The sequence below is a fragment of the Tachysurus fulvidraco genome, chromosome 21 (genome assembly GCF_022655615.1).
Source record: "Tachysurus fulvidraco isolate hzauxx_2018 chromosome 21, HZAU_PFXX_2.0, whole genome shotgun sequence".
Classification (NCBI taxonomy): Eukaryota; Metazoa; Chordata; class Actinopteri; order Siluriformes; family Bagridae; genus Tachysurus; species Tachysurus fulvidraco.
Window position 1 is genome coordinate 19,411,527 of NC_062538.1, and position 27,993 is coordinate 19,439,519.

The following is a 27,993-nucleotide window of genomic DNA, read 5'->3' on the forward strand; positions in this document are numbered from 1 at the left end:
AATTTTCGTAAATGTTGTGGGTTGTGTGTGAGATAAGGTTGTTACTAGTAGGAACTAGAATTAGCTTATTGTACTAACATGTAGATCTCCGTGAGCAGTGGGGTAGCTTGCAGGAAACAGTACGATCACATTGATTAACATAAGTGCAGTGATTAACATTAGTTCCTCAGGAGATCTTGGTTGCTTATTAATTCCATTCAACAACAAGCTGTTGTTGAGAAAGGACATTATTCACATTTATATTATTTCCTGTCCAGTTTCATGAGGATCAAGTTCACTTCTGAATCTTCCTCATGTCTTCTCAGCGAGTTTTTCCTCACCACCGTCACATCAGACTTGTTCGTTAGGGATAAATGTTAGAGATAAATAGAAACTTAAAAAAACGTTTATTTTGTTTCTTTTGTTTCTTTTGAAAACTGATTGTTAGATTATCACGGCTCAGTTTTTGATGATTGTGTGTGTGTGTGTGTGTGTGTTTACTTATGGCACTGCCGTGTCTCGTGACTGTCCTTATGACCTGTGTGCGACTATAAATACCCTGTACATGCAGTAGCTCCCCTTTCAGTGAAGCTCACATACACACGGCGCACACGAAGGTTCAAGGTCTTGGCATGGCATTACCACACATGTCTTAGTGTAAATACATCTATATACAGAAACACTGCCATAATGCATATTATGCACACACCTGCACACGCATGCAGTCCCTGGGAGAACGACTCATGGGAGGTTTAGCACACCTTCATTCAGGTGTGACAATCAGTATCCACTAATCACCCGAACGTACCTGATGTGTGGTGTCTTCGGCATGCATGCAGCTTTCGGGTGTGACACTGTTTGTACGGCTTTATTTGGCATGTAAACCAAAACGTAGACAAGTTAATCCTCATTCCTTTAAATCTGGTTTTCAGACGCTCTAGTGAAATAAACAGGATAGATCGTTACAAGGCTGAGGAATATAAATACTGGATTAATCAATAGAGTAATCAATAGAGGATTGATATCTAACAAAGAATTACAGATGATATATAATTTTAACATAAATCTGTGGAAGGAATTTCTGTTGATAGCATCTTTGCATGCGAGACTCCTCCTGCCCGCTAGAGGGAGCCTTCACCAGAGTATTGACACTTCTGGCTCATTTCCTGTCCGGCCGATATAAATACAGCAGCCACGCTTCACATCTTTGTGAATTCTCACCAGTCCGAGCCTTTATATTCTTTATGCCCAATGTGATTTCTGTGTATGATCTTGTTTGGGTGTTTATATGGGTTTTTGCCCACTTCTTTTCCCATCTTGTTATTGTTTACTTTGCAAACTATCTCTTTGGATTATTGAACCTTGTGCCCGTTTATTCGACCCTGTTCTTGTCTAAAGTTTTGGATTATTCTGCATCATTTTATCATTAAGTTGCCGTTTGTCCGTTTTGGTAACACGACAAGACTTTGATTATAGCTGTTATAACGTAAGTGATATCAGGAAACGTTTTGTCTTATAGATGTTCCACAGCGGGGGCACGGTGGCTTAGTGGTTAGCACGTTTGCCTCATACCTCCAGGGTTGGGGGTTCGATTCCCGCCTCCGACTTGTGTGTGTGGAGTTTGCATGTTCTCCCCGTGCCTCGGGGGTTTCCTCCCGGGTACTCCGGTTTCCTCCCCCGGTCCAAAGACATGCATGGTGTGTGAGTGAATGAGAGTGTGTGTGTGCCCTGTGATGGGTTGGCACTCCATCCAGGGTGTATCCTGCCTCGATGCCCGATGACGCCTGAGATAGGCACAGGCTCCCTGTCACCCGGGAAGTCCGGACAAGCGGTAGAAAATGAATGAATGAATGTTCCACAGCAGTAAAGGTAACCATAGTAAAGGTAACTATATACCAATTGTTATTGTTGGCACAAAGAGGTGTAAAATATTTCAGGCATGCTTTTATAACGATATTATACATTTATGGCAAATGCCCTTATCCAGAGAGACATACATTTCCTCTCATTGATATAGCTGAGCAATTGAGGATTAAGGGCCTTGCACAGGGACTCAGGAGTGGCAACTTGTTGGCTCTGGGATTTGAACTCATGACCTTCCGATCAGTAGTCCTTAACCACTTAGCTACCATTTCCCCATTTGATGCTACATTTAGTGAATTAGCTCTTTATTTAAATCAACCTTAGAGCTTAAAAAATTTAATCTGAGTTGTCTGAACCAATCAGAACGAAGCATTCAGCAGCATTGTGCTGTAATCTGTGTTCATACCTAATTTATAAGACACGTGAAATGTTCAGTTACAATCTTGGGAACTCCCTTTATTAAGTAGCAATACACACGGTATTCAGATCATGTCATGCAACCAAACGTTCCTCCACCCAGAAGATAGCGAGAGAAAGAAATGCCACAATACACATGGACTTTGCTCCCAGTTATATAAGTTGCACTGGGTTTGTATAAGAGATTTATGGTGGTTTCTAGTGCACACTCATTTGTTGTTAGTTTGTTACTGAGAGAAAATGTCTTCGTGTCAGAGAAGAGGAATGGAAGGTAAGAGTTCACGCCCACGTTCATGCAGGAAGAAGGACAATGTGTGCTTTCTTTTCACCGTTCGGCTTTTCGTCAGGGGAGAATTTGAATTAAAAATTAAAAGGGTTTGATTTTAGGCCTGTTGATGAGCTGAAGTTTTCCCTTCCCACTGAATTGTGCCTGACCATAATATGTTGTGTATATAGCTGAATCTTGTCACTTTGGCAAGAGAAGCGCAAACTTTTTTTAAAAATAATTATTCATTAATATTAATAATTTCTTCAAAGCTCCAAAATGATTTCATTCTTTCACTCGGTCCTTCTGCCTTTCCAGATCTATTAAAAAAACATGAGAGATATAATTCTGATTCTTGGCAGAACTTCAGTATGGTTCCTAATTTAGATTACCACATATACACCCTCGTGTGTGTGTGTGTGTGTGTGTGTGTGTGTGTGTGTGTGTGTGTGTGTGTGTGTGCGTGCGTGCGTGCGCGTGTGTGTGTGCTATTTCAGAGGCATGGCCCTGCCCCCTGTTCGCTCTAAGCCCTCCCTTCTCTTCCTTTCCTCTCCTCCTTCTTCTCTCAGCGCCTGGAACATGTTGACACTCTGAGAGGAGTACACAGCAGAGACTCACACACAGACACACAGACACACATACACACAGACACACACTGACAGACAGACAGAAAGCCGGCACCAAACATGGGGAACTTATTCAGCTGGTTACGAGGCACGCAGGATTCTTCAGCCCTGCAGGATGTCGCTGTGGAGCAACAGGTCAATCTTACTGGATTTAATGTCTCTGAGGTCTGAGTAAGGGGTGCATGGTGGGCATGTGTGTGTGTGTGTGCATGTGTGTGTGCATGTGTGTGTGTGTGTGTGTGTGCTTGATCTCTAGGTCAGTATACTGTGTGTGTGTGTCTGTGTGTGCGCTTGATCGCTAGGTCAGTACACAATGTGTGTGTGTGTGTGTGTGTGTGTGTGTGTGGTTGATCTCTAGGTCAGTATACAGTGTGTGCGCATTTGGTTAAAATGAACAGCAGAGATTTCTTCTATCTGTCAACCTCAGTGTTATTGCATTTCTGTTACACATTTACACAATCACAAAAAAGGGCAGAGTGAGAGAGTTCTGGCTCTGAGCCAAGTCTTGAAAAGGAGGAGTAATGGAATGTGATGAGCATGCTGGGAAAAATTTCCAGATTTGTGCACGGACACTTGTGCAGAGTCACGTCTAACAGCTTTGCTTTAAATCCTCTGCTTTAAATGCCTTGTTTGTTTACAGGAGCGTGTCATGCTGCTGAGTTTGCGTTTCATTCAGTGTTTGCAAAAATATGTAAAAAAAAAGAATGAATTGAATAAGTGAAGGAATTAATGTGAACTAATCCAGTGCACATCTGACGTCTTGCGAATTTATACACCAATAAATGCGACAGCTTTGATGATCTCAAGTCACGTTTATGTTGCGGAGAGAAATAAAGATGGAAATCAATTTTTTTTTTTTATCTGCTTTTTATTTTGATTCATTTCGGTTTCAGAAGCAATATCTTTGTGGCTTAGCTTTTGATCCGATTTTATTGTTTTACTTTATTCCAGGTTATGAAAAAGTTATGAGAAATGTTTGTTATTAACTGGTTACAGCTGCGTGCGTGCGCACACACACACACACACACACACACACACACACGTTTATCTTGGGGTTCCTTATCACCCAAGGTCTTCCTGTAGCTGTAACCACTCAGATGTGTCGTCACAGACACACACAATATGGCTAAACGTTGTTCTTGTTGTTTTTCTCTGCTGTGTGTTTTGAGTTGTGCTCTTCTGTACTTATTAGACTGAACCCCTTCGTTACCCAGAATGCTCTCTGACATCTGTTAAACATCAGGCACGGCTGTCAACACAATAACAGGGCAAGCAAAGTTCCTCGCGCGCTCACTCTCTTGACCTTCAGTCCCTTACATGAGATTTAATGTGATTAAGCCAATCAGAGTAAGAGACAGTGATGGGTCACACCTAGACCTTCAGTCCCTTACATGAGATTTAATGTGATTAAGCCAATCAGAGTAAGAGACATTGATGGACCACACCTAGACACTAAAGTCGCTTGAAAGATTTTAAATAATACAATTATTTTTATTAAAGCATGTGACAGACCTTGAGCTAATTAGGACCTGAATAATCAGTAATATGATTGGAGATTAGATCAGCGGACTCTGATTGGATTTTGGCTTAATGTCATCTTAAATCATCTTATTGTTACGTCTTGAAGATTTTCAATTGTTCTACTAAATCAGATAAATGACTAGATGTTAGGAATGTTGAAGAACTCCACTGATGTTGGGTATCAGGATAGCAAAGTCGGAATTTTAGCCTATTTAAGGCTCTATATCTACTAAGCAGCCAATTACACTTGAATCTTTTGTATAAAATGTATTTATTTACTTTTAAGACAAGGTGAAATTGTCTTAAATGAAATGTCAAACAAACAAATGCGTGTTGTTTTGCATCGTTCGTAATAGTCGTGAATGCAGAATCGTGATTCAGATCGTGACCGGAGTGTATTAATGCACGTCTAATATTTATTCACTAGTAAGTCACAGTACGTAGCTAACAGCTAGGGATGTATAGATTAACCGATATTCCTTATTGAGATAAAACCAGTTATAATGATAGCTAACTAATTTGAATTCATTTACTAGCTACAGTATATCTGCTAGCTGGTTTTGTTTCCGTCAGTTCGTCGTTTCCATTGAGTCGTCGTTGTCGACTAGCGCTAATCGTCAAGAACGATCTGTTTGTTTCACTCACCTAGCATTATTATCCATAGACATCTTTCAGCATTTGGGGTGGGAATTATTGGTTATTATATTGTTGGGTTGTTGTAAGAATGGAAGAATTTTAAATTTGTACAGATATTATCTAGGTTCTAGGTGTTTTTGTGCGAAAAGGAAAAATACCATTATGTCAACGTATAGATTTGCCACCGCTCATATCAGGGGCCTGTGATTTGATCCCGAGCTCATTTTAACATCTGTATGGAGTTCCGATGGCAGGTTTTATTTTTTTTCTAGGTCCTCAGTTTCCATCCACAGTCCAAAAAAAAAAACCCCGGTATGCCCGTAGGTGTATTCTGGCATTAGCTTTTCCAGAAAGTACCAATAAGATTCACGTCAGTATCCCCTGAACAACATGTTGTCACACGAGTTTGTTGAACTCTAAACACTTCTGAACACTTTCTTTTACCTCCTTGTCCTCCAACAATGCTGCACTAACGATCTGCACAAACATTTAATCTAATATTAGTGAGATATGATACTTAAAGCTCTATCCGATATGTTTCATCGTAGTTTTATGTTATTGCTCCCTTCATGTGTTTGTGTTTTTCTAGCCTCGGCTTCCGTCTGAGCAAAGCTGTCAGATTTCTCAGCTCGGTGTCTCTAAGCTCATTTCTAAATGCTGCACGAATGCAAACACATTCCTTGGCTCCGATCGAGCACAAACTGCTCGCACCCAGTGATTTAATTCTCATGGGAACCTGTCACAAACATTATGTGCATGATCTCATTAACGCTATCACTCCAACGATATTTCTTGATTTGAAATGAAGGTTTGATTTATACGGTTAGGGATCAACATTTGGAATTCGTTTTTAAGGCAGATATAATTAAAAGATTGTAGACTTGACAGGGTAGCTTGTAAAATAATATTTGTCTCAATAATAATATTTTCAACAACAATATATTAATTCAATATTCGTATTAATATATATTCATACAGGTCATATTTATTTATTTAGTATTTGGCTATGCAGTTGGCAAAGTATAGTTTTTTTTTCTGAAAACACTGTTTGGGCTATTATTATTATTATTATTATTATTATTATTATTATTATTATATTTTAGTCTTATTACTATTATTGTTGTTGTTGTTGTTGTTGTTATTGTTGTTGTATATAGCATTTGCAAGACCATCATTAACACTACAGACATCAAGCTTTAAATAATCTAAAACATGAACTTGTTGACAAACTTGGGGAAGCTGTGGTTAAGGCTCTGTGTTATTGATCGGAGGGTCGAGACTCAAGCCCGAGTGCCAAGCTGCCACTGTCGGGCCCTTAAGCAAGGCCCTTAACCCTCTCTCTGCACTAGGGTTGCTGTATCATGGCTAACCCTGCACTCTGTCCCCAACCTCCAAAGCTGGGAAATGCAAAGAAAGAATTTCACTGTGCTGCAATGTTTCTGTGACAAAATAAAGGCTTTAGGACAATGATAAGATAAGATAATAATAAGATGTCTAGTAACTGCAGATGACTGAAAATATCCATGTGCCTTTACACGCACAGAGACTTTTAGATTGTGCAACAGATTAATATATGTCCGCTGATTGTGGTATGATGGCTGGAAATCTGGACTCGCGACGTGTAACTAACCACTGACTCTTGGATAGAGATGAGCAGAGGGCTAAATATAACCAGGTGCTAAACAGATATATTTTTAGTTTAGTTTTAATTTATTTTTAATTTTAGTTTACATGTAGAAAAGTGTAATATCTTCATACTGTATATTTCAATACTCTACAGGACTGAGTGTGCAAACAGTATCTTTGGCAGACTACATCGTATTACAGATTACATGTATTATATCTGTGTGTTTAAAGTTTGCATGTGCATCGATACTCACACTCGTGTTTAAAGGTTTAAAGACACGCACAGCTTTTGTGTGTTTTAGGGGTGGCATCAGGTTCCAAGTTCCCTCTGTGTCTGACAGTGCAGTAAAATGAGCTCATGATTACCCGCACAGTAAAGTGTTATAAACCTCGAGTCTGACGATGTGGACATTGTTCCCTTTATTATCATGTAATCCGTCAGAATTATTTCCTCCAGCGTCCTGTTTAGCATCGCTACACACTAACAACAATGCCGTTGTACTTACACAGTCTCAGTCTTAGTGTACACACTCTTATCTGCATAGTCATTTATTACTACGATATATTTGATGCCACCCATAAAAACACCCGAAACAAATTTGAAGGCAAAAAAAAAAAATGGATAATATACTGTAGTTCTATTTACTTATTAATTTTACTTTAATTAATTAATTAATTTGTTTGTTTGTTTATTTATTTATTGCTTAATCCTTTTATTCTGCTATATAAGTCTATTGCAATTCAATTTAATTAAATTTAATTTGTATAACACATGTAACCATGGACGTTGTTGCAAAGCAGATTTATAGATATTTATAAATTCAGGATAAAAAATTTAAATTTTAAATACTATGTTATGAGATAACAGAGAGGTTGGAGCAAGAACGCAACGAGAGTCATTTTTATTTCCATCCAAAATCTTCATTTAACACATTTTTATTGTTCTTGTATAACCATAACTGAAGCAAAATCTAGTACTAATATCTCATTAGTCATTTTTGTATAATTTGTCAGGTCGCCGTTTCACTTCTGATTGGTTTAAACTGTGTAAATAGGTGGAGGCCTCAAACTTGCATGTCAGATGATAAGGGTTGCCAAGGATTGCAAAGGGACTCTTTTTTTTTTTATTTTTTTTTTTAACCACACTTGATCCTAAGCCCTTGTGGATAATGTCCTGCTACAGATAAGCCCGCCTTGCTACAGACACCTCTTCCTTACCCTACAGACATACTGTATAAGGTATAATAGGGCAATTTGTGGTATCTTTTGGTATCTTATCTTAATGGTGTTGTCGGTGTCTTCCATATTAGGTTCGTTTGGAAGACTTGGTTGTGAGTCTGTGGCATTTGGATTAATTCCAGTTTGTTTACAGAACCAGCAAAGTTATGCAGCTGTATAATGGTGCATATCCTGGTTAGGGCATGACTGAGTGTGTATTTCTTTTCAGGATGTTGTCCATGATTATATGTCTGTTTCACCCCAGTTTGGATTTTTAATTACAGTAGTTTTGTTTTAATTATATACTTTAAGCATTACAGTATGTCAGGTAACTTATATGGGATGTTTGTATAGTGTGTAAGTTGGCTGTCTATTTATGATGTTATCAAAGTCCTGTAACTCAGAGATAAAGGAATAAGCACTAAGAGGTGATAAAGTAACAGTTGGCTGAAGGACTGTTATTGCAAACGGGCAAGTAGATTTGGTCTCGGGGGTGTAGATGGAGGAATAGATAGGTGTAGGAATAGTTGCACGATTAAAATTTTTAATTGAATTTAGACTTAATTTAACATTAGCCCTAACCCTAGAGTTGTGGGTGATCTGGAGACTGTTTCTGGGAATAAGTAAATAAGTATACAAACAAACAAATAATTATTATTATTACAAATTTACAAAAATGAAGTAAATTTATATATATATATATATATATATATATATATATATATATATATATATATATATATATATATATATATATATATATATACGCCATTTTATATATTAGAGAGCTGTTTAAAGTTCTTTACAAAACAAAAAAGGTAAAAAAAAAAAAAAGGAAAGAAAATATCAAGAAGGGAAATCTAAAAAGGAATTTAAGAAAAAAAATACAATAGAAATACAAAACATTAAGATTAATTAGCATTAATAGACTGGATAAATGAATTAGTGGATACTGGATCAGTGAATTAAAATGAATATTTACTTTAATGACAATTATTCAAAATAATATATAGAAATGATATCAGAATAATATACAAAAATATACAGATTCAAATTAAAACAAATTGTTACTCATTAAAAAACTGAATAACAGAGACGTGAAAAAATGTACAGTATTAGAATATATATAGTGTTAGAGTAATGATGAAGAGTAAACAAGCATGTGAAGTAATAAAGCAGGGTTTGGTAACGTTTCACTTCTATAGCGTGTGATACAACACGTGCACTCACACTTTATAAAAAGGCTAATTAAGCATAAGGGAAGCATCCTGGCGCTCCTTGATTTCATCATAGTTAATCAGCATGCTTTTATTATTGTTCGTTTTCAGTTCCTGTCTGAACAGGTTATACCTGCATGAATCGAACAAGTTATATACTTTTACCTCATCACTTAACTTCTGTACAAACATGTTTAGTTTTTTGTTGGTTGTACATTGATGACGTGTGTTGATGAAGTATGGGAAAATACATCCAGAGACATGCATGGTAGGCTGACTGGCATCTCTAAATTGTCCATAGTGTTTGAATGAATGTCCGTTTCCTGAGATAGACTTCAGGCTACAGGCTATCCAGAGTGATGTGAGATATACATATATAAAAAAATTCAATTTATACAACTGAGCAATTGGGTCAAGGGGTTAAGGGGCCCAGCAGTTGCACCTTGGCGGACCTGGTATTTGAACTGATGACCTTCTGATCGGTAGTCCAACAGTATTCCTTAACCACTACCACATCTTCACGCATTTACATAGAAAAAAAATGCTTCAAAAAATAGATAGATGGATTTCTAAAATTTAGGATATATATCCCCACCTGTTCCTGGGATAGACTCTGACTCCACTACAACCCTGACCTGGAAGATAGCTGAACATAACGTACCATTTTCATTGCAAAAGCAGCCCCTGCACATTTTCCAGTCACACACTAGGTGGCAGCATTGTCGCACTAAACGGACTGTACACTCCCACATGCTCTGGCAGGTTTTGTGTATAAAACAAGGAAGCACTCTAGCTGGGAGTTAAACAGCTCTTTTCATGTTCATGACCGCTTTGAGCTCCTCATGTACAGTTCTCTGGCACCCTTTCAACAACCTTTGTCTAGGCTTGTTTTTAAAACATCCATGTGCTTAAAGTAATCTCGGATAAATTCTCCTGTCTTAGTTCTTCTGTTTTTATTAACGAGCTTCTTTCAAGCCTCTGATGTATAATTGTTTGTTTTCTCTCCTTTTTCTCTCTCTGCTTTTGGGTGGAGTTGTGAGGTTGTGAGGTTGCGAGGCTGGGCCTTTCTACGACTTTTGTGATCCTAGCTCAGATTCCAGAGCAGTGACTGTAGGAGTCACACCCAGCTGAGTAGCACTCAGACAACGTCTGTAGTCCTGTCCAATCAAACAAATCCTCTCAAATCATACGTCTCTTCCTTTTCGCCGCTTGGACCGACAAGCTTTTCAATCCTGTCCTCATTGGCCATTACTAGCGTATTGAAATAATCTTATTATTTTTCTTGGCTTCCTGTCAGAGAAGGGTGTCATGCCTACCTCATAGCCAATGAGAGAGCTTTCTAGCTCAGCGTCATAGCTCGAGAAGGAGAGCTTTCATAGGTGGAGACTGAGACTTCATTTTTTATGTGGGGCGTGTTTTTGTGTGTGGTTGAGTGTGTTGTGTGTGGGTGTGTGTGTGTATGTATGTGTGTGTCAAAGTGTGAGGTATATACTTTGAGCTGTCTCACCGTACAGGATTTCTTGATACTTTGGAGTTTGTAAGGACACACAGAAAGGACATCTTTCTAAACACAGGAGCCAGATGGTACGTACTCAAATCACCCTAAGTTGTGTGGTTTCCTGCTTCAGAAGCTGATCTCTCTGTGCCTGAATACTTGCCAAAATGGGCTGCAGTCAGTTGGTGGAAAAAGTGATGGCTGCGATTTGTGACTTTTGCCAGTGCTTGTTGTTCACAAATCACTTGAGCAGAGAAGAAATAGAAAGGCGAAAAACTGATATTTATTAAACGAAAAAGCTGTATAATCTAATCTGTTTAATGATAGACTCCAAATGTTCCTGGTTAAACTTAGATATCTGTTGCAGGGCGGTTTCCTGTGCTAATGTCTGCTGTAAACATTAACGCTGTGTCTCCAAAAAACACCTTTTAAACAATACAGAATTTTGCTTATGGATATAAAACCATTGAACTTTTTCAGTTCTGGATTTCTGATCATATGTCAATCAGTTTTTGAAGATGATATGGATCTAGCCTTACTCTGGTCAAACTGGTATTTTAGTGCCAGCGCTAATGGCATACATCTGTTCTGGTGAGTCCCTGTATTAGGTAGTGGGGGAATTGTGAGAGGACATAACAGGTAGACGTTGGTGATGCAGGCATGTGAGTGTATAAGTAAGATTATGTGCTTTTCCAGGGGCCTCTGAAGGCATGCGGAGGTATGAACTGTATGCGAGTAAGAACCTGTGCAGCCCCTTGAGGTGAAGTAAAGATAAAATTTCAGCTAAGTTGTGTTTACGATGATGGATGATGGATGATGGGGTAGAACAAGAATGGGACAAAAGTCAAACAAAAACTGGAAGATTGCACACATGTCACTTTTGCTATGTCATGTAGCTGTCAATCAAAGCCTGACATTCATTTATGTTAATGTATGTTACAGGTTTTGATTATTTTTTCAGGCTGTCCACACATACACCACACAAACCGTGTGTGTGTGTGTGTGTGTGTGGGTGTGGTAGCCTTGCGGCTAAAGTGTTGGACTATAACCTTTATGTGAAGGTTCGAATACCAGGTCCACCAAGCTCCTGGGCCCCTGACCATGGCCCTTAACCCCTCAGCTGCTCAGCTGTATGTAAGCAAATGTAAGTCACGTAAACAAACTTTAAACCACATCACTAACAATCATTTATTGAGATATTATGAGCTCTACAAATATGTTCATGTGATGTTTTGAAAAATAATATTACTAAGTCTAAAAAGGGAAAATACTTCAAGTCTAATTGTGCTGTTTGTTTCTTGCATTGTTTACTTTCCCTAGAGCATGTGTGCTTGGTTGCGTGGTGCCGGGGCCATGCATTAGTCATTACTTCCTTTAAAAGAGAGAAGAAAAAAAAGAAAACAGGACAGGCAAACAGATATACTGTTGCTACCAGTGTCATAGCAGCAAGACCAGAGCATCCTGTATTAATTTGGGGGGGAACCTGTTAGTACCTGTGATGGGATAGTTTCACATCAGAGAGTTTCACGTCATCAATATTTGCATATTGTATTCAGAGGCCAGAATAAGCTGGGTGTGTCTATATCTCGCCTCTGAATTCAGCAAACATGCAGGCATCAGCAAAGAGAACTGGGTTGTGGTTGCCATGTGGGAACCAGTTTGTCCTCTTAGCATAAGTTTTCGATTACGATGTGTCTTTTTGGAAAAATTAAAGGCACACTTTGTGACACAAAGATTCTCGTGAACTTTCTTCCATATTCCTTGCACTTATACCAGCCAGTATAGTCATTAAGACATCAAGGCTAAAGAGGAGCTGCTTTTAGCCGGATCTCCTTTTCGGCTTCTATTTTCACCCGTGGTGTTAAGGTTTCAGGGGTGTGTGTGTGTGTGTAGGATTGCAGCTGTGCTAGAACAGAGTGCTCTCACTGACTGACATGTTACAACCACGACTAGAATGCAAAGCTGGACCGAAGCTGTCATTTCTCCTGCAAGTTTTGTTTTAGAGGATGATAGAGAGTGTGCTCCTCTCAGTACAGTGATACTGAGGCATTTGTGCCCAGTGTGTGAGAACAGATTTGGATATCTGAGTCATAAGACAGTGCTTAGAGGGATGTGGGTTGGGTTCACTCTGCAGGACAGACAGCACAGCAGAAAGACAGGTACTCATAAATGTCCGTGTTTTTTTTTTCCCTCAGATTTTTCCAGTGAACATTTTCTGACTCATTCATTTGATTCATTTTAATCTGCTGGTTTGTTCTATTTGATTCTGATTCTTTGTTAAAGCATTTTTTTTTCCAAAGTGTGGCTTTGTCCTGTTCCTTTATTCCTGTGATCATGTTTTTAAACGTTTGACTCATTTTGAGGACATGGTGACTTATGGGTTAGTATGACTGCCTCGCACCTCGGTGGTTGGGGCTCGATTCCCTCCAGGTCTCCGCCCTGTGTTCACAGAGTTTATTCTCCTCTTGCTCATATCTCCATGTTCCCTGTGACCCTGTGTAGGATAAATATTACATGAAGTGGATTAATGGATGGATGGATAGATGATTCGATTTATGATTTATTTTATATAAAAAATTTTTTACTGGTGTTTGGTCATGGTTTAATCTCTTAACACAGTTTTATTTTGTATCCCTCAGTCATTTCTATGTTTTATTGTTCTGATTAGTTCAGTCGTTTGTCTTATTCTTTTCAGTCACGTGTTCAGACGAGCTTTAAAGAGTAACTTTTGTGGATTCTGGTTATGTCACATTTTGATATGTCACATGTCCATGTTTTGGTAATTTTTTTAACCTCATATGACACCAACCCCAAAAAATGTGACATAAAAAAATGCTCAGGACAATAACGTGTATTCTGGTGACATCAGGTGACATCACATGCAAGCCAACCACTGAAAATAGGTGGAATAGTAAATTTACCTGTCCATTGGCCTCCAAAAAGTATTGGCACCGCATGCGCACACCTGGAAAAAAAAAATTATTGCCACCCCAGCTGCCCACTTGCTGCTGGAAAAGTATTGGCACCCCATCTGTCCCCTCACCGCCAAAAAGCAGCAGACGTTACAATTCATTGCTTCATCAAGCATCATTTGTTGCGATGAACTTTTGTTGATTCTTATCATTCATTCACCAGTCCATTATATTTTTGAATAATTACCTGATTTCTCTTTAATACACTCTAGTTTCTAGTTTTTTTATCCTAAAAAAAAAGCCCTTGTTTCTATTATTAGTATGACGTCAGTTTTTACCTGCCTTGTATTATCTACCCAACTGACATTATTTGTGAATGAATGAAGTGGTGATGCAGTTGTTCCTGTGTTTATCTGCTCGTAATGAGAGATCTGGTTGGCTCTGTAATGTGTCGCTACAAATCCTGGCTATAGTTTGCACTAACTATTCAAATGAAGCACATAACATTCCTGTGAGTGTGTGCCTTTATTTTCACTGTTGTGTTGTTTAGTGCTGGTTTAGTGTTTGGTCCCACCCAGCAGAATAGCTAGAAAAATATAGAAAAATAGGTTCTGTCTCACAGACCATCCCTGAGAGATTCCTTCTGGTTGACGAAAGGGGTCAACAGTCACCAAAAATGTTAGTTCCTTAATTTTGGATACAAAAATTCCTCCCTACAACCTTCCGTACTGTTTGTGGAAGTGCAATAGAAACCAATAGATTACACTGGCTGTTTGTGTTAGAAAAGGAAAATAGAGTCACAATGAAAGAAGTCATTTGTATTCGCTTCCTCTCTTATGGTAAATGCTGCACATGAACACAATACATTAGTTAACATGAACAAAACATCCTTTTTGTAAATAATACATCATAAGTAACATTAATAAGGGATATATACATATAGAGGATATATAGTTAGATTCGTCCAATACCACCTCCACTACTATGACCTACATCCTACAAAATACCAATTTTTAGTAAAGTAACAGTTTCTATTTCAGTATGTATATGATTATGTCCCCTCCACTTCCTCTCTCTCTCGCTTTGTGCCACTGTAGGTACTATTTTGACACTTGTTGTAAGACTAATTTACTTCCTCACAGCACCATATCGCTATTTTAGCTGGGAACAAGCAATTTTGTTGTGGTCATAAATTAACACGGAGGTGAATGAAGCGTTATGGAAAGGAGGTGTGAAATCCTATATTTTTATATGCCATGGGACGTCGTTTTGGGTTATAAATTGCACCGTGTACTACAAACTTCCAGAGATTCAAGGATGAAATTGTATTTTCTCGACCAGAAGGTTGTGAGTTCAAATCCCAACACTACCAAGCTGTCACTGCTGAGCCCTTGAGCAACTGATAATAATGATAATAATAATAATAATAATAATATACATCAAATTAGAAATGTAAAGCTAAGCTCTTCACCTGGCTTCTTTACTTAAATATTAACTAAATATAACCGACTTAATGAGTTCGTCTCTCTCTCTCTCTCTCTCTCTCTCTCTCTCGCTCTCTCTCTCTCTCTCTCTCTCATATGACCTTCTTTGAATGCTCCCATACATATGGAGCTCCTACAAGTTCATGCTTTAATTTGATGTCCCAATTTGTTATAAAAAAAAAAAACAGATTTCCTCCACAGATTTGTCCCAGTTTTAAAGGTGTTTGCTTATTACATCATCGAACATAATTAATAAGCTATGCATGACTGGGCATTTAGTCGTGTTAATAAATAAATGATCATTTGGTGTTTGTGTTAGAGTTCCTATATGGTTGAATTCTAAAAGTAGGCTGTATATTATAGCATGAATCTTTTGGTAAGTCAATACAAAAGGCTCACTTTGTGTGATCAGGTCGCCGCTCAGTGACACATGATCCATGAACGCAGAAGACATGATCAGTAAATAAAGTCCTATTTTTAATCAGTGTTCTGTGCCATGCTTTATCATGTGGTCTCGCTTTACTAGTTCAGTGACTTGATGTATTCTCACTGAGCCTGTTTGTCAATAGATAATGATTGGATCTGACCCCGCAGGCTGATCAGCCTAAGTTTGGTACAGTGCGTTGTTATGCAAAAGGGCATTTTCAGGTCACACCTTAACTGTTTACACAAACACACACATTAGATATGTGTGAGCAAAATAGCGGATTTTATTGTTTAGTAGAAGTGTTCCTTCTTGATTACCAACTTGTCTCCCAGTGGCAAGTCACTGGACTCTAATGGAAACCAGTTTGATTTAAATTTATCCAAAGTTCAGAGACATTGAGGTGACCTGGTTATTATGTAAATAAGGTGTGGCCTTGAATTAACACACCAAAGTCATAAGATAATGTTTTTAGGCTCTCATGTGCAAGTTTGTTTGACTTGACATAAGACATGACTTCTAGTTCCTTATTTGATGGGATCGGATGAAGAAGTCTGTTATGTGACCTAATGGTATGTCCATGTCACCACAGCAGTGGTTCTACTCTATGCCGATATATGCGTTATTCCAAGCAAGTTTGAAGGAACTGTGAAATAGTTGATGGTGCCAGACTGTCTGGTTTAAGTATATCTGAAAGAGTTTGCACAGACTAGCATGAAGAACATACAAGCAAGAGTGGAATTTCCTTGTAAATGAGAGGTCAGAGGACAAGACTGGTGAAAGCTAATAGGAAGGATAGATGTTGTAACTCAACTAATCACTCTTTATAACCATGGTAAGCAGAAAAGCATGGTCAGCATGAATCTGGTCAACTGGAGATCAGAAAAAGACCCGATGCTTTTCTAATATCCGCTGTACCGATTTAAGCACGCAAAACCACAAAAAAAGCCCAAGTATACCTGCAGACTCGCAGGGAACATGTTACTTAAGTTGTGGCAGAATTGTCGTGTAGTCGTGTCTTAGCAAATCCTTATTACTGTAAAAGAAACAAATCAAAGGTGCAGATTGAGCATGTAATGAGAAGTGAGTTGTAATAACAGGTTGGTAAAAAAATCTTCCACTCGGTTATAGGAGTGTATTCAGTAATGACCAAATGTAACCTAGAGAGAGCACATAAACACCCAGCCTGGCACCGGTCTGGCGTGTTTGCCCTGTGCTACGAAGCATTTGTTCTCTAAACCCCTGCCAAACAAAGACATTTTGATATATTCTCTCAGGAATACAGATGTTTGGACGAGTCTGTGGGTTTCACTGTTTAGTTGCTTCGATACTCTGCGAAGGTTTGTTTATGCTGTTTAAAGTAACAACGCAGCTTTGCATGGCAGAGATATTACCTACAGTGTGTGTGTTTGTCATGTAAGCATTTAATACCATTCAAATAATATGTGTATATTCAATATTTCTTATTTCTTTTCCCACAGTCTCAGCCTAAACAGACCGCGTCCACCCCGTCAGTCCCGGCCTCTACCGTGAAACCTGCACAATATGAGGTACAATTTATCGGTCTATCTGCCTCTGCCTTCTTTCATTTATACTGTTTCTGTATGTCGCATGAGATGTGTATGAAGTCATTTCCTGCTCTGTGTCGTAAACTCCTCCCCCCGGGCCTTCAGCCTTCCTCCATCACCAGTATTGTTCTTTTTCCTGTTGCTGTGAATGAGTCGTACTGTGTGTTTAAGGCTTATTACAGAACGCCAGCCTGAATATAGAACACGTTCCCTCTTAAAAAAGACTAATTTTAATGATTAAATCCTAGATTGAAAGCCAGCTTGAAGCAGAAATAAGCGATTTATAATCACAGACTTGCTTACCTTTATGAAAGCATCTGATCTTGAGAGTAAGATATTTGTGACACTTTATAGGAAAAGAATCAACAACAGATTGGTGTATTACACCTGGACATGAAGTGGACTTCCTGTTATCACTGTTAATATCACGTAACATCCCCTTATATCACAACAGTTGTCAAATGATATGCTAATGATTCTTTTTTAAATTATTAATAAGCAACATTGCTGTTATTGAAACTGAATACGCAACACTAACCGACCAATCAGATTCGAGAATTCAGATTCCATAGCGTTGTCATAAAATGTGAGATAACAACCCCTGTTAGAGACGCTAATACAGTCACAAATGCTGCATGTGTCTATATGTGTCTCCAGAAAAATGAGTCCCTTGTTGGAAATGGCTTGGGCTTTCTAATCATTTGCCCTCTCTTCGATCTCTTCTGCGAGTTTAAATCCAAAGTGCTTTTAGTGGTCATTTAGTTTGCCATGGTGACCTACAGCACTCCAGTGTCATTCTCGTTAATTGGGGTTTATAAAGGATGCTTTGTGGTAGTCTGTCTAGGCAGCTGGATACTTGTTAGATGCGATGAAGCCCCTTAGATACGTCCTATTATGGCGGATCCTGACCTGTCTGAGATCTCATGGAGTCGAACTAATCCCTTCTCATTTTTACAGAACGTTTTTGGCAAAATATTTGTAGTTTAATGTTTGCTTGTCCAGGAGCTATGTAGGCTAATACAGCTTAATGGAATTTAACCCAAAAAAAGTCTTACTGGTTCTTAATGACTCGTAGACTTGCTGACGGGGTTTATTACAGCAATCTGATGTAGCTTTCAATAACTTTTTTGTAGGGTTCTAGAATCTTTAAGGATTGTCCTTGGTTTATCCTAAGGGGACGAACCAACAAAGCTTCACAATGCAGATGAATGTTGTAACATCAATCTTTAGGTCCCTTCGCCGAGGTGTGAAAGCAAAGATGTATTGGAAAACTTTTGGAGACATTATATGCATGATAGTTCCGTTCCTAGCATTTGCTAGCTACTTTTTTGAGTTGTCCGGTGCAAAAATATACAACCAAGCCCTGAGCACTTGGTCTTGCCTTTGGAAATGTGAGGATGCATTTCTTGCATCACTTAGTTGCATTTTCTTAAAAAAAAAAAAAAAAAGAGCTAAATGCTAAAAAAAAAAGAGGTGGGGTGGCATTTGATGCCATTAGCTATTATTAGCTGTGAGCAATGGTCACCTATGGTCGTTATATGATCTGCTTTTGCAGAAAGGGACTGCGTCATCATCATCCGCTGCAGTTGCGGCTGCAAAGCTTGAAACCTCTACCACTGCTACTACACGTTCTACATCCACTGCAGCTACAAGCTCAGTGACCAATGTAGGGGCTTCAACAGGAGCTAAAGTCAGTGGAGGAGTTACCACCACCACCGGATCTTCTAAAGTCACCCCGCAGGTAGCCGCTAGTCATTGTATCTGGGGCTTGGTCAATACTTCCTCCCATTTCATCACAAACTACTGTTCATCTTTTCATCATTTCTTCCTGACTCCTTATTTATCTCCGGGGTTTCACTTTCTAAGCTGTTCTAAGGCATGAACTAAAACTAACACTCCCATAACACTCAATCTGGATCTCTGTTGCTTGTGGGATTGTTTAATGTTCTTCACAGTGGGCATCAAGCAGGTCTTCAGGTCCTTTGGAATTGTTGCGGTTATTTACTTTGTAGTTTCTTTTTTTTCGTATGCCAGATGGGATACAATTGAATTGCAATATTTCTTTTAGCACACCCTATTTTTCTTTTTTCTTTTTTTTTCTTTTTTGGATTTTTGCATATTTAGAACATGCTTGCTGTGTCAGCAAAGCGAGTCCATGCATGCCTTTGTGGGGTTGAGTATCTTGACGTGTCAGACTTCATGCCTGACTTTTTGATCTAGGCCCCACCCGTGTCTCCTGCCAAAGCTCCACCTGTGAGTACTGGAACAACGGGTGCAGTAGGTGGAGCAGGAAAACCTTCTACAGAACTGGTTAAGCCCACAGACACCTCTAAAGTCCAGGTATACAAAAGACAGATGTCATTTTCTGGCTTCCTCGTTGCTTCATCGGGTCACGCCTAAGATTCATCTCTTCACGCTGTTTTGTCTTTATCAGAGCAAATCGTGGCACTATTTTTGCTTCTTTCTGGAACGCCCTTGAAACTCTTTCTGCTTATTGATATCGTCTTTCTCTCATAACTTGGGCAAGGAGAAGAACTACGTGTTTTTACGTCGTCTTGCCCATCGACCCTCGATATCACCACTGCCGTTTGCTTTGGCCATAAGACATCATCTTCTTGTATTCGGCTTTTTGAATTGCATGGCTTTTAGACCACTCGTTAATAGTTACATGTATCCTTCAATTAGAGCACTGCAGTTTCATCCTCCAAACCAGACCTTTCTAAGGTTACCTCATCAGTAACCAAGCCCACTGCCACCACTGTTGTTTCTGGAACCACAGGCCAAAAGGATGATGTTAAGTCAAAAGAAACAAAGGTATTTGCTTATGAATCAGGGGCATACACACACACACATGGAAATCTATACATCTTCAACAGATATGTTTTCCTTCAGCATCCATGTCCTTCCATAGTTTATTTAAATAGCCCATACGCTATCGGATGGTAAGCTGGATTTTTCAAACTTCTCTCAGAAGGTTTCAAGGCTATATGTTTTATATATTGAATAAGCATTTACTTGGAAAGATTTTCCAATTTTACATTTTTGGCAAACGTTATATTCAAGGAACTTGCTTTGTGCACAGGAGCATTGTCATGCTGGAACGTTTTTAGTACCAGAAAGGGAAATTGTAATGCTACAACATACAAAGATATTCTGTACAACGGTGTGATTAAATCTTGGGGAAAATCCGCATTTAAATATGAATGCAAGATGTCCACAAAAATAGTTTTGTAATTTGTTTTGTAGATGTTTTACAAAAGTTAATGTAACTATAAATAAATAAAGCGTACTACTACTTAGCATAAGCAACAAATTTTTAGGGTGTGCTTCTTTTTTTTCTTTCTTTTAATAATTCATTTGGTGGTAAAACTGCATGATATGACCTAGTTTTCTTCTGCTTATTTATCAGAATCAGAATTAGAAAGGTCTTTATTGCCAAGTATGTTTTCACAAAGGTGTAAACAGAATGGCATTGATAAGAAATGAACACAGTTCATTAATAAAGACAGTTGTATGTACAGTGGGAAAATGTGCAAATCGAAATGTATGCTGTATGTGCAAATTGAAATATACATAAGTACGTGGAAACAATGTTAGAATAGGGTTTGTTCTGTGTATGTTAAGTCTTAAGTGATTTATAAATCTTTTATATGATTATTAATATTTCCGTTCAATGGATTTTGCTAGACTTCTTTTTTTTTTATATTGAGACTCAGAAATTAACTCAAATCCCAGTTTCTGAGATCATTAGTCATGTCCCTTTTACTTAAATGTGCATGTGCTGTGTACATTTACAGTTTGCACACAGAGGGTGGGACCAGCCACAGGCAAACCAAAATATGGTTAATGTTCTTATTTCAAATGTAGTTTGCCTTGTAATGTACATAGCAGAAGTAGAGCAGAGAAATTTGGCTCACAAAATCATGTCTATGTGAATATTATAGAAAAATCAAGTTTAGGTTGACTTCAATTAAAAAAAAAAAATACTGCATGCTCTGTAAGACTCAAACTCTCATGTCCCTCTGGTCTGCAGGTGAAGTCAGAGGTTTCTGCCAAAGCTAGCACTCCGGTGAGTCATCAGTCGTTTTTATATCTGCAGTGCTGTTGCTGTGTGTCATAGGCTTTAACAAGCATGGCGGTTTGCATGAGCACTATACCGATTTATTTTATGCTGTAACACAGGCGCCTGCTGTAGATCCACTTGATGCTTTGGCTGGCAGCTTGCCATCCTCAAAGCCTTCCAAAAGTCCTCAGTTTACTGGGCCTGAAGTGACAGAGGTATGAGTTTTACTCAGTGCATGTGCTCGTTTGTGTATATTATTTTTCTAAAAGCATGCTTTTGATTGCGGAATGTGCATTGTAATATTGTGTCGCATGCCGTAGCCTCACCTAACCTCAGACGTGGCTCCACGTTGTGGAGAAAGAGATGACACACTACCACCAGGATACAGATTGAAAGACATGGTCAGTCTGACACGAGTAGCTAAAATAGTTGCTGAGATGCTAAAGCTGTTGCATTTCTTCTTTCTCTGTAGTCCCACAATCTTTCCCAGATCTTTGTCGCCTTGTTCTCTTTTGTCTGAATATCTATTAACTGAAAAGAATTCTATTTAATGTAATGGTTTTTAGAATAAACTGTATTGCTTCCGCTAGGAAAAGAAGATGCCTGCGGGACAACCTGAGAAGCCCAAGGAAGTTTCCAAAGTAAGTCAGTACCGTCCTTATTAACAAGTCAGCCATGTTGCTCCTGACATCATAGTCAGGCTGAGAAGACAATGCTTCATTATTGTGAGGCAGAAACGTCTGAAATCTTCTATAGCCTTCAAAAGGAAAAAATACTTAACAAAATACGTCTTATTGTTGTTTGTTTGTAACTTTTGTCATTTTTGCAACAGTATCTTCTGAGATTTTGGTTTTGTTCACATTTATTATACACTTTTCTCACACACACACACACACACACACACACACACACACACACACACACACACCAACCTGACGTTATTATTAGTAATTAACACTGCGTTGTCCTGCCCAACCAAACCCAAATAACACACAGACACACAGTATTTCATGTCCACACCCTTTTCTTGCTTATTGCTCTTCCTTTCAAATTGTGACTTTAATATCTCAGACGTTATGCAATCTGTTGGAATAACAAGTAGGAAGAAGGTTACTGTTTTCCATGGTGTTTGTAGAAACCACATGATTAGAGAACAGTATCTATCTATCTATCTATCTATCTATCTATCTATCTATCTATCTATCTATCTATCTATCTATCTATCTATCTATCTATCTATCTATCTATCTTTGTGAATCATTTATTTATTAATAGTTATAGTTAAATTTAAAAATTAAACTAAACTGTGTGTGTGTGTGTGCGTGTGTGTGCGTGTGTGTAATCTGTGAAAGCCTGTGACACTGGATGAGGCAGTGGACTCTCTCTCCGCTGGATTTGTATCATCACCACCACCAGGAGCATCCAAACCAGAAGTGGTAGGAACTCAGACACTAACCTTGATTTCTTTCTGGAGCAACTGACAATCTGTCAGATCAACAATTTAACATCTTAAAGGCTTCTTCAGTTGGTTTCACCTTTGGAACTTACCTCAAACTTGAAGTTTTATATACAATAGCGCTCGACACACAGAAGGCTTCAGGAAAGGTTTCACAGGGAAATGACAATACTCTCTACCTTGTCAATCACAGCAGCCCTAAGCCAATCGTTTTAGTTTGTTGGCTCATGGAGGTGGAAGAGAGCAGAAATGAACAATGACTTTTAAACTTGATTATTTTTTATGACTGATTAATAATACACACTTAAGACACTTCAGATCATCTCCTTAACTCTCATTGCATTAAAATATTATAGCAGGGAAATATATCATAATAAACCTTTAGCTGTACAGTGATTTATAATGGATTTTTTTTTTTAACAGAAACATGAAAATGTGGTTGCTGCCGACAGCCGTAAAAACTACGCCCCGGCTCCGCCTGCTCAAAAAGTACGAGAAACTTTTTTTATTTTATAAATTTTGCGGCATATAAATTTATCATGCATTTACTCTGTTTGTGATGGAAGATTGAGATGTAATTGGAAGGAGTCTCCAGTCTCAGTTCTTTGTATCAGTAAGCTAGTTAGTCAAACATTTAAAAAAAAAAAAAAAAAAAATTTCCAGATCCGAGGATTTTGTGCTTTCCAGCTTCTCTGTAACATTACGAAAGTGTATAGTATATGAAATATAGTACATGATATTGCACAGTTATATCACCTGGAAACCAGGGCCTGTATTCATGAACATTCTTAGTGCAAAGAATTTCTTCTAGTGATTAAATCATAAGAAATTTCTTACAAATGTTGTCGTTTTCCCTTAAAGATAAAAAGCATCTTAACCCTTAAAAGAGCTCATATGATCAAAAGGTTTTAGGAGTCCTAAGGAGGACTTTTCATAGGATTAAGAGGTTTTTTATCAGAGGAGAAAATGGCTGAAAGGTGAAGAGGTAGAAGAAATGTATTGTATACAATATTTAATAATGATAGTGAGTTAATAAGATGATACAGATTAGATCGTTGTAGGGATTTTAGGGATTATTTTTTGACCAATCATGTTAGAGATAACATTTCAGACACAGAGCAGAAATGACATAGTGTCAGAAATGATATCATTTGTCACTAGGACATTTCTGCTGTGTCTGAGATGTTCACATTTTCCATTACATTTATTACATTTGTAACATACAGATATTAGAAGCTCTACACGATATAACCTCAAATATCTTAACATAGAGACAAAGTGAAGGTTTTTAACAGACCATGTTTAATTTTTTAATGGATAACCAATCACAGTCTTCAAAAGAATGTGTCATACCTAGTAACAGGGTTAAGCCCCGCCTCCTTCCTAAGATAAAAGTCTTTGTAATTTCCTTGCTCTTATTAGTTCGGTCCTGAATCACTCTTAAGATAAGATTCCTAGTTAGAGACATTTAAGCTAAATTAGGAGCTCTCTGAGATCATTCTTAGAAACTTTATGAATATAAGCACTGAGCTTGTCAATCAAATATAAGAATAAGAATAAACCCTTTGCAAAAGATCCAGTTAAGAACAGTGGAATGAGTCAGGTTTATCCATTTGGTTTATTCTGTAAACAATGATTTGGGGATTGTCCTGTTCATCCTTTGCCGGAATGTTCTGAACTCCGACCGCTAGTCTGATTTTTTTTTTTTCGCCAGACGCCTAAATTATCTACCTGATATCAGACCTCAATATCTTTAAACAGTCTAAACAATGAGCGTTGAGGATCAGATCCATGTTTACACAATGTATTCGTATAGCGTGATGACATTATCTAAGTCCCTACGACGTATTCTTGTGCAGAAACAAGACGTTTCCGTGCCTACGAGTCTGTCTCCTGCCCCTCCTGCTGACAAGAAACCAAAGATAGAGAAAGTGAGGATCAGGATGTGGCAAAAGTTCACCACACGTAGTCATGTTCTGCTGCTGGTGTCTTGCATGCGCACCTTTTATTCCACATAACAGCATCCAGCTGAAGTGATTGTATATACGTGGAAGTGATTATATATCTATATATCATGCGTTAATACGTTCTCTCATCAGCCCGCTAAAGACTCTGCGACTGCAGCCGCTCAGGATGTCAAAGCAAAGGCCGAGGTAGGAAACGAGCCGTAATACCGATGTACTTAGTGTTAAATATCTAAACGTGAAAAAAAGTTTGAGTTGCAAAGCTGTTGAAAAAAAATAACACAACAAAACAAACAAAAAACCCTCAATGTTTTTTTTTTCCACAGGAAAAAAAGATTTCTGCAGATAAGCTGCAGCAAGGTCCAAAGGTAAACAATCATTTCCCCGCGTTTTTCCTCCGACTTTTTTGCTATTGGAATGCATCAGAAACACAAATCTGAAACAGTGCCAAAGCAGATGATAGGAAAATAATTTCTAGAAATGATCCAAATCATACAACATTGAAACATTAATATATTTATGAAATGAATGATGTTACAATACAGCATAATGAACCAAAACATCCATTGATTGTGGCTCATTTCACATTCCTAGCTATGTTGCTACCCAACCAAGAATACAGATACGACCTGGTTCCACACTTCTAGCTCTAGGCTAACTGTACTCTGAAGCTACAGCGACAGGAATCATACCTTTATTTCACATATTCTGAATACACAACACTTATCACTGAAGTTTAGTTATTTATACTTAGCACACTGCTTTGTGTGGCTCTACACTCTGCATGACGTTAGCTGGCTAACTCGCTACTAGTCACACAAAGCTGCATGCTAATTAAAAAATTCCTACTGTAAACCCTAGTGATGAAGGTTTGATTCCTGACTCTGTAGTGTGTTATGAAACTTCAGACTACTGTGAGTTTGGCACTAATGATACATTAATAGTTTATTAGCGATAATTATGTCAGGAATTATGTTAGCATTCTGATAACAATGTGATCGAACAAGTAAAAGTATTAAAAGTGAATTAGCAATTTCTGTGCATTACGTTACAATCAGTTAGCTTTAGGCTTTAACTTGGGAACAATGCAGCATCAAACAGAGGTGTTTATGACAGGATTACTATTCCTGTAACCTTGTTCAGTTACAAAGGAGGCAGTATGAACATTAAGCTTAAAGATGAACGTCTTCTGAACGGTTACAGGACAAAACGATGCAAACTGACACGTGCTGGACTCGGTCTCGTCTCCTCACGTGTCCTTTCGGCTCTATTTTATAACGGCAGCTGTACAGAAAGTGCCAAAAAATTTTAGGGGTGTGAACTTATCATCATAGAGATAATAAACCATTTGTTTTTGGAGATTGTTTGGTTTCCAGGTGTCTCAGAGGTGTGGACTTTTTCAAGTCCAGATCAGACCAGTATTCAGAAATACACAGCAAAACATTCATCAATTCAGCTAACTTATTCTTCAGTCCAGGCTACAGGAAGCATCCGATAGTCAAGTCCCAGAGAAATGAGCTGTTAAGATTAAAAAAGGAGGAGTGATCGTATAAAGTTGGTGACCCTTGAGTTCAAACTCATGACCTTCCAATCTGTAGTCCAACTCCTTAACCACTAAGCTACCACTTCCTGATTTACCCATTTTACGAACATGGTCATGCAATACTTAAGAGTAGAACTATGGTCATTGTAAGATAGCACAATAAAAAATATGGTAGCATCAAATAGTCAAATGTGTATTAAACATACAGTAGTTACCATAAAGCACAAAAGTACAGTAAGATAATAAAATTTATTGCATCAGTTTAAAAGTCATATTGCATCATAATTGAGTTTTCAGTACGTGTTCACATAAACAGGAACACACACACACACACACACACACACTAACACTCCCTGTTGAAACCGTGACAGTGTGTTAGTGTAGGTGTTGATTTCAATTATTTTCTTTGTGTGTTAATTAAACTCAAGAGAATTTAGCAGATATTCTCACACATCGCTGGCTAATTATACTGAAAATATTCTGAAAAATTCTTTTGTTAGAGAAAGAGTTTCCATAGAAACCAAAGTTTTGTTTCAGTAATAAACTCAGGTATGCATCGCACACACCTTCTAAGAACATCTTCTTTCTTCAGCTCTGTTATTATCTGGAGCTAACCTGCCCAGCCAAAGCTCTCTCACACACCACACACACACACACACACACACACACACACACACAGTAGCTGTTATCAATTATGACCTTTTTTCATCCTCTATCACTGATATATCATTTCCCCATGTAGAATAATTATTTTTTAATACAAATTTAGTCATTTAAATTGTTAAAACAAACTTTGGATGGTTGGTTTGGTGATTTTTCATGATTCTGGCCGTTTAATTGACTCTACAGCTCCTCCTCGTGGACAGTTTTTGTATTATAGAAGAGGTTCCTTGCTCCAAAGACCCTTGATGATAGTTTTAGCTACAAGGTTTACATAAATTAAGCAGAAACTCATTTGTTCAATGCTCAACATAAACTGATTAAAAAACAAACAAAACCACAAAATGTGTCATTTAAATGATGAGACATATTTGGAGGGAGTCCCCAGTTTCAGTAACAGTAACAATTGGACAAATAAAATCCTCTCAGAAATGCTTTTACAGGAAAACAGTATAAATTGAGATTGTTAAAGTAACCAGTGCAAGTTACAGCTTTAGCTGAGCTGTAGTTATTAACAATTGCTCATTGTTATTGGTCAAATGTTTATCTGTGTTCCTCTGGTGTGTATCCTCAGGATGTTCCCATGTCTCCAGACCCATTTGACGCTCTAAGCAACACGTTACCTGAAGCGAAACCAGTTCCTGAGCCCAAAAAACTCAGACCTGAGGAAATTGTCGATGTACTGACTTTTAATTACACCTTTTTATATGAGTACATTAAATTTCACTGCTCTTTATTAAATGAACATGCTTTTAATGATTGGTAGTGACTGGATAATCAGTTAATTCTGTGTGTATTGCATGTATCCAGGAGAAGAAGCTGAAGTCAGAGAAAGGTGTGCGTGTGGGTGAGAGAGAGGACTCGCTGCCACCCGAGTACAGGCACAAGCCAGACAAAGATATGAAGCAGCCTCCTCCTCCTCCACCAAAACAGGTGTTTGATTTAGTTCGTGCCTAATCAGGTTTTTAAAGCTAAGGATTCTGGGTGTGTTGTAGAATTTATAAAGACAGTTGTGTGAGAGGTTTATTCGGTGGAAAATTAGAACATATAGAAATA

At 38.2% G+C, this 27,993-nt stretch overlaps 1 protein-coding gene across 33 annotated transcripts in view; it reads left to right on the forward strand.

The window, feature by feature from the left end:
* cast (calpastatin) overlaps nucleotides 1-27,993 on the forward strand; it is a 44,714-nt gene that overhangs the window by 6,934 nt on the left and 9,787 nt on the right. For 13 of the 33 annotated variants that reach the window (XM_047805412.1, XM_047805413.1, XM_047805414.1 and 10 more), the window contains 15 exons: nucleotides 17,165-17,233; nucleotides 18,807-18,992; nucleotides 19,472-19,591; nucleotides 19,937-20,065; nucleotides 21,285-21,320; nucleotides 21,434-21,529; nucleotides 21,635-21,715; nucleotides 21,905-21,955; nucleotides 22,667-22,750; nucleotides 23,194-23,259; nucleotides 24,630-24,701; nucleotides 24,870-24,923; nucleotides 25,061-25,102; nucleotides 27,512-27,616; nucleotides 27,748-27,870. In XM_047805412.1, coding sequence (XP_047661368.1) covers nucleotides 17,165-17,233; nucleotides 18,807-18,992; nucleotides 19,472-19,591; nucleotides 19,937-20,065; nucleotides 21,285-21,320; nucleotides 21,434-21,529; nucleotides 21,635-21,715; nucleotides 21,905-21,955; nucleotides 22,667-22,750; nucleotides 23,194-23,259; nucleotides 24,630-24,701; nucleotides 24,870-24,923; nucleotides 25,061-25,102; nucleotides 27,512-27,616; nucleotides 27,748-27,870 — 1,314 coding nt within the window. Of the gene's footprint in view, nucleotides 1-3,021; nucleotides 3,316-10,792; nucleotides 10,953-17,164; nucleotides 17,234-18,806; nucleotides 18,993-19,471; nucleotides 19,592-19,936; nucleotides 20,066-21,284; nucleotides 21,321-21,433; nucleotides 21,530-21,634; nucleotides 21,716-21,904; nucleotides 21,956-22,666; nucleotides 22,751-23,193; nucleotides 23,260-24,629; nucleotides 24,702-24,869; nucleotides 24,924-25,060; nucleotides 25,103-27,511; nucleotides 27,617-27,747; nucleotides 27,871-27,993 lie in introns of those variants that run through there. The other 20 variants (XM_047805432.1, XM_047805438.1, XM_047805437.1 and 17 more) reach the window with 18 other exon arrangements.